The 7,647-nt window shown below is 39.8% G+C and overlaps 1 protein-coding gene across 1 annotated transcript; it reads left to right on the top strand.

The window, feature by feature from the left end:
- Nucleotides 1-2,822: 2,822 nt before the first annotated feature.
- LOC123999952 lies at nucleotides 2,823-7,359 on the top strand. The gene is made up of 3 exons (XM_046306004.1): nucleotides 2,823-3,224; nucleotides 5,354-6,367; nucleotides 6,487-7,359. Exons 2-3 carry the CDS (start codon nucleotides 5,363-5,365, stop codon nucleotides 6,496-6,498), a joined length of 1,017 nt encoding a protein of 338 aa, XP_046161960.1. The 5' UTR covers nucleotides 2,823-3,224; nucleotides 5,354-5,362; the 3' UTR covers nucleotides 6,499-7,359.
- The last annotated feature ends 288 nt before the right edge of the window (nucleotides 7,360-7,647 follow it).

Here is a 7,647-nt window from a genome sequence, read left to right as displayed (position 1 = left end):
AGCCGCACACAAGCCTAAGATCACCATGCGCAAAACCAAGCGGCGGCTGAGTGGTGTAAAGCTCGCAACTATTGACCTCTGGAGCAGTGGAAAAGTGTTTTCTGGAGTGAGGAATCATGCTTCAACATCTGGCAGTCCGGCGGACTAATCTGGGTTTGGCGGATGCCAGGAGAACGCTACCTGCCCGAATTCATAGTGCCAACTGTAAAGTTTGGTGGAGGAGGAATAATGGTCTGGGGCTGTTTTTCATGGTTTGGGCTAGGCCCCTTAGTTCCAGTGAAGGGAAATCTTATTGCTACACCATACAATGACATTGTAGATGATTATGTGCTTTTAACTTTGTGGCAACAGTTTGGGGAAGAACCTTTCCTGTTTCATCATGGCAATGCCCCTGTGCACAAAGTGAAGTTCAGTGAGATCGATGTTGAAGAACTTGACTGAGCTGCACAGAGCCCTGACCTCAACCTCACCGAACACCTTTGGGATGAATTGGAACATCAACTGCGAGCCGGTCTTAATCACCAAACATCAGTGCCCGACCTCACTAATGCTCTTGTGGCTGAATGGAAACAAGTTCCCGCAGCAATGTTTCAAGATTTAGTGGGAAGCCTTCCCAGAAGAGCGGAGGCTGTTATAGCAGCGAAGGGGGGACCAACTCCATATTAATGCCCATGATTTTGGAATGAGATGTTCGACGAGCAGGTGTCCACATACTTTTAGCCATGTAGTGTATATTGATGTACTGTAGGAGTCTCTGTAGAATGAAAACATCACAGGACAAACATGGGAAGAGACAGACTTCTTGAAAACAACGTTAAATGTCCATTATATCGTGTACAATATACTGTATTTATCTCTACTTTGCTTTGTAGAAATATTGGACAGATTTCATTTTAAACACCCCAACGGTGAATGAAAAGTATTCATACTCAACTATATGACATGCGTATATTAAAATGTAGCATGCACTGTAATGTATCTAACCTGTTATATTTAAGTTTGGTAACGTCGTCATCGATCCTAGAAGTTTTTGTTTTTACAGATATAAGGTAGACTGTTAAAGAATTTGGTCCAAGGCGTTCTCTGTTTTTTATTTTCTTATTGTCCTGCTTCAGTAATTAACGCCTTCTATTTGTTTGAATGATAATTTAGAAAATTCAACCCATTAGAAAATATTAATTCATATTTTATTCACAAATTTGCCAGTTGGGACATTAATTGAATAATTTTCAAATCAAATAAATATGTTGCAAAATCACTGTTCCCAGAAATTAAGCTTCACTTCAACAGATTATTAATGAATGTTGACTCAGATCTAAACTCTTATCTATTGAGACAGAACCATCTCTCTGCTCTTCTCTATCTTTCTGAAATCATGCTTTATTCATGTTTTCACTGTGTTTTCACTGTATTTTGTTATTCAACCAAATCCAGGTATGTATGTATAGACACATTTTGTTTTATGGTATTTATATAACAGTATATCCCAATTACATTTTTTAAAGAACTGTACATTTGTTTTAACATGAGGTGATATGCATTTTCTTACAACAATGACATTGAATGAGCAATGGGATTAATAAATGTTCCAATGGGAAACATTTGGATGAAAAATATGTAAACCCACATTATAAAATGATAAGGTCACAATCTCAATTCTTACAGGGTCATGTCATTCAAGCTATTTTCTGCTACATATATTGGTTCAAATAGTACAAAATGCAAGGAATTATAATGGCTGCAGTCATTTTTAGTTTATTTCTACATATGCTACAATACACCTTGGAGTCATAGGGGACTGCTTACAAACCAAGAGCAGAGACTGGAATACACACCAGCTTGTACTGCACATGGTTCCTAATAGGAAGTGATGTATTCAAAGGATGAGCTACACGTATTTGGTCTGAAAGATATAGACTGTCTATCAAACCCAAATAGCAATGTTTTATTTGGTATTATGATGACTGAATTGTAAATCTTGCGGTGTGGTCTCATTGTGTGTGCTTGTGTAAATAAATAATGGTTTTAGTGATGTCTGAATGTACTTCTTATGTTTTGTTGTTGCATACAACACTTTTACATACAACAACACCATCATTACCAACTGCACATATAAACAAGGCCGGAAATCCATCAATGTTGAATTGATGGTTCACAGTATTGTGAATGACTTCATACAGTAAAGGTAAAATACTTTAAGTGGTCATGAGATGATCAGTGATGATCTTTTCTATATTCTCTGTATGAAACATACATCATTTTAGCTGAATGTCAAAATCCTGGCTGGTTTAAGAAAAGGCATCCCTTCTCAAATTCAAAGACAGAGCGATTGATGCAAGGACTCACAGTCATGAGAGCATATTTACATATTTTGAAGCTATACATTCACTCATCTGAAAGCAAAAACATAAACAAAAGACAATATCACTTTATATTTTCTTTGGATTATAATCGGGAAATTAGGCAGTTGTAGCCCAAAACCATTAGTCTTATATTCTTAAAGAATAAATGGTTACTTATATCATTATCGGAAATTAGTAATACATGTCATAATCAATGTATTACATTAGTCATTACATTGGTGTGAGTTCAAGATAAATTGTATGGTCATAAAGCGTTACTGAAAAATGTAGCATCAACTGAACGCTACTTCTGTTATCTGCCAACGGCGGTAATATATATTCTGGGTTGTAGGATTATACGAGTGATGCGTGATATTGCCCATCCTAATGGAGCGGACTCAATCTGAACTGTACCAGAACCAGAGCACGAAGGCTCCGCCTACTCAGCTGGAGCTAGCTCGAGCATTGGTCTGCATTGTGTTATATAGATAAGGATTCTGTGGGAGTGATTTGACTGTACAAAAATTCTGATTGGTTTGAGACTTTATCAGTCAAGGTAGCAGTAGCAATAGAGGCTTTCAGAGATAAATCATTTGACACAATATATCAACTGTTTCTGGTTACTGTCATTGACATCGAGTGATTAAGCCTGTTATTTCTCGGAAACTAATAGCAGGTGTCATCAACCACGTTCGAAGAGTCAGCCATCAAGCCTGGCCTTTTTTTCTGTTCGATTTGCTGCTAAACCGAAACGTATAAGCAATTACTGGTTGATTCACATCTTGTAACACTATTTAATTGCTCACAATGCAGGACACAGCATCGCCAATAAGCAGATTTATTACGCGTTTCACGGATTTCCAGGAAGACCGATAACGAAAGGTAAAACTTGGATGAAGAAGTGCATGTCATAGCCACATATTTTCTTGTATGCTACTTCTATTAAGAACAATGATTCATTTGAAAATGTACTATGTTTTGCTATGTATATGCGCCAGTCGCTCTCTAGAACTTGCTTTTAGGCCTATAGCCCAGTGGACTTTATCGGTGTCTAATATACATATTTATACATTGTGTGAAACAGTGTGATCATATGGAAATAATGCAACCGTTCGCCGCCGCAGTTATTGCGACGTGTCATTATGTCTCTAATACGAATCTCGGGTAAATATGTTTTAAAATGGGTATGGAAGTTTTCCAAATTTAAAGGTCCTTTTTCGTTTCAACTATGTATATTTCTGTAGCCTAGTTACTGTTGTGTTGTTGAGCGCACGAGGGCGGGGCCAACCCAAATAAATGTGGGGAGGGAAAAACGAAGACAACAAACCCTCCAAATGTAGGCCACCGTGCGTGACCCAATTCCTCGTAACACAGCGACTGAATATGGAACACCGCGTTCCCCCGCCCCTCGTCACGGCTCGGCACAGTTCCAGGGCAAAGCTCTGTGTTTTACTGTGCCAGGATGATAGGTTCAATAAAAATGACATTACAAGAAGTAGGTTATCACTATATAATACTGGATTCTAAAGGGATTCCTCATATTGCTGTTATTTCACAGTCTCTACTGATGATGGCAACTAACACACTAAGTATTTAAAATAAATAAAATAATAGATTCACTATTGGATTGTGAATCAGAATGCTTACTAGTAGTCAAGTTTATCTTCTCCGTCTTCCCTTGAATCAAACCATACCATACTTATAAAAGTGAGCAGGGTGAAGAGTTTTGTATTAAAGTATCGGGTTTTCTTTGCTCAAGCAGCTGTGTGACAGATATTTTGTTTTGGGCCCCTGGCAGTGTGATCTGACCTACTTTCCTCCTTAACTTCATACCTGCAATGCTATTAATATCCCTGACATGGGGTTGGAGGAGCAGCACACATCATATTCAACTGGACCTAGTTTTACCCTTAATATCAGTATCTCATCAACATATATATGTATTATACAGCTGCCTATAACTATTTCCTATTAATTATTGTGGTCAGTTCAGGACAACCGACTTCATTGAGCTTCAGCCCTGTTCACGGAGACCAACCCTCCTGTAGGTTTTCACTCCAACTAACCTGGTTCAGCTCATCAACCAGCTACTTATTAGAATCAGGTGTGCTATATTAGGGTTGGAGTGAAATCCTACAGGACGGTAGCTCTACAGGTACAGAGTTAGCGAAGGAAATGATTAATTTGAAATAAATTAATTAGTCCCCAATCTATGGATTGGGAGCCAGGCCCACCCACTGAGGAGCCAGGCCCAGCCAGTTTCATCAGCTGTCCATGTGGCTGGCTTCAGGCTATCCCGCAGGTGAAGAAGCTGGATGTGGAGGTTCTGGGCTGGCGTGGTTACACATGTTCTGCGGCTGTGAGGCTGGTTGGATGTACGGCCATATTCTCTAGAACGACGTTGGAGGTGGCTTATGGTAGAAAAATGTACATTCAATTCTCTGGCAACAGCTCTGGTGGACATTCCTGCAGTCAGCATACCAATTGCACACTCCCTCAACACTTGACAGATCTGTGGCATTGTGTTTTGTGAAAAAAACTTCACATTTTAAGTGACCTTTTATTGTCCCCAGCTCAAGGTGCACCTGTGTAATGATCATGCTGTTTAATCAGCTTCTTGATATGTCACACCTGTCAGGTGTATGGAATATCTTGGCAAAGGAGAAATTCTCACTAGCAGGGATGTAAACAAATTTCTGCACAAAAGTTTAGAGAAATAAAAATTTTGTGCATACAGAACATTTCTGGGATCTTTTATTTCAGCTCATGAAACATGGGACCAACACTTTACATGTTACGTTCATATTTTTGTTCAGTATACATACATTTGATTGACATATCTAGGAAAAAAAGCTGGAGATACATTTAAGAGAAGTAGAGCAAAGTTTTATGAATAACCTCCATTATCCTTCCACAGTAATGTTACTGGATATATTTGGAAATGCTTAAAAAGATTCAAGCCTGATTTTACCAATGTAGGTTATCTTTAATTGTGTTTGATGTGTTTTCAGAGGCCAGCCATGGAGGACAGGAGAATTCTCCCTACAGGGGTAGCAGGTGATCCAAAAACAATGGGCATACCCTTAGAGGTCAAAATTGAGCCGGACACAAAAACCCGTAGGGTGAGAGAGGAGGCACTGCCTACCGTACCCATCAGGGTTAAAAAAGAGGACGTCTCTGACGTGCCACTCAAAGTGCCCAGATTCCAGTACGTGGACTTTCCTTCGCTGCACCAGTGCATCCAGCAGCTCACCGTGCCACCCTTGGACAGCTGGCTGGAGGGTTGCCCTCTGGCCCTGGGAAGACCCTCTGGAGGATGTGCCCCTCTCACTTCCAAGGAGAAGGTTCCCAAGTTTAAGTATGTGGATTATCCCTCTCTGCACCACTGCATCCAGCAGTTGTCTGTGCCGCCTCTGGAGAGCTGGAGCTCGGGGTTGGCCAGGCCAGGGAGTGTGGCGACAGGTGGACCTGGATCCACCTCTCAGCCCAGCTTTGTGAGGGGGAATCAGACAGGACAGGGAGATGTTTCAGCATCGGCTCAAAAGCAGGACAAGTACACTGCTTTCCCCTTCCCTGGTCCTGACCCCAGTTCCATCCAGTTTGTGAACTCCTCAAACCAGGCATCCCATAAGCCTCAACTGCCTCAGATGCGCTTGAGCAGTCTGCCCCGAGCCAGGCCCGCAGTAAGCTCACAGGGGGAAGAGGCTCGCAATAATGTGGTGTGTTCAGATCAGCTGTCTCAAAAGTCCTCTAATCCCAAATCTTGGGTTGCTGGAATGAAGCGTGTCAGAGGAGCAGGGCTACTCCATCAGAGTAATAGGAAGTCAGCTGGTGATGATAATTGGCACGCAGACCTAAAGAAATCTCCAGAAAGTCATCAAGAGGCCAAAGTGGAGCTCAATGACTCTCCTGACCTAGGGCAAGGTTTTTGGAGAACCATCCCAGAGTCTGTCTGCCCCTTTTGCCAAAATATGTTTTCAAATCCAGAGGAATTGCGGATCCACCAGAAGAGTCACAGAGAAAAGGTGAGTCTGTAGTACCTTGAAAAATGTTCTGAATATGTGACAACTCCTTCTTTATCCAATCAAATTGTGTATCAAAGAATGATGAATCTTGTCTCATGATGTTTGTCATATAATTTCAGAAGCCACATTGATGTCTTGACCAAGGACACGTACAGCTGACAACAAGGAATATCTTCACAACTGTGCATCTACTTCAGTACTTACTACACAGGCGTGGATTGTGGCAGTCATCTTCACAAATTATTGGTCACCTGAAAGGGGTCCACTGAGGTGGTTTTGAGTGTTGTGTGTTTATCTTGATGACCTACTGTAAGTGAGGGACTACAAACAATCTCCTTTAGCTAAGAGCCTAATTCATAATTCAGTTTAGGAATTAAATGTGAAATTAAATGTAATAGATTGACCTGCAGTGGCTCTTGATAGTCTTACAACTCTTCATTTACTTATGGGTTCATTTGCCAGGAGGTGGTACACATTAGATTAGATATAACAGGAAAATCAACCATTTGATGTTTCAATTCAAATGTCAGGAATTCGATTGAAATGCAAAGCAATGCATTCATTTTTTGTGCTGCGGTAGTTGAGAATTTAGTTTTAATTTATTTTCCTTAAAAGGGATGCCAATGTTTTCCTGTTTACAAGCTCTTGTTGGTGAAGTTTCGCTTTAAGGCAAAAAACATTAGTAAATTGGGGTATCAGCACCTTGTTCACTGGAGATGGCTGCCTGTTCAGTATTTTTAACATAATTATCCAGCTTTGGATGCCTATAAAACTATTAGCTTTTGCTGCGAAACAACACAGGCTTCTTTATTATTATCTAATGTTTTTATGCTTTGTATTTTGATGTTTCTTTTTTTACAATGGTAATGACATATTATTGCTTGTAATGTCAAGAAAAAACTTTACACTTTTCTTAAACTTCGTTTTCAATTGTCTGTGTGCATTAAAGCTTTTCTAGTAAAGATTATTACTCTACTTTCCAGCAAATGCTATACGCATACAAGTGTCACATTATTTTTAGTACATACTATGGTAGCCTACACTACACTGTTCTCTAAAAAAAAACAGTAAAGGTTGTAAAGTAAACCGGTCAAATCAAATTGTATTTGTCACATGCTCTGAATACAGCAGATTTGGTAGACCTTATCATGAAATGCTTACTTACAAGCCCTTAACCAACAATGCAGTTCAAGAAATAGAGTTAAGAAAATATTTACTAAATAAACTAAAGTCAAAAAATCTAACCAAAAGTAACAAGAAAATTCCATAACAATAACGAG

Source organism: Oncorhynchus gorbuscha, linkage group LG16 (assembly GCF_021184085.1).
Source record: "Oncorhynchus gorbuscha isolate QuinsamMale2020 ecotype Even-year linkage group LG16, OgorEven_v1.0, whole genome shotgun sequence".
NCBI lineage: Eukaryota > Metazoa > Chordata > Actinopteri > Salmoniformes > Salmonidae > Oncorhynchus > Oncorhynchus gorbuscha.
The sequence above is the reverse complement of the archived record's forward strand: the minus strand, read 5'-3'. Positions and strand labels throughout refer to the sequence as shown.

What these genes read in the sequence shown, in the direction of transcription:
- LOC123999952 (XM_046306004.1), top strand. Translation starts at nt 5,363, where the DNA reads ATGGAGGACAGGAGAATTCTCCCTACAGGGGTAGCAGGTGATCCAAAA.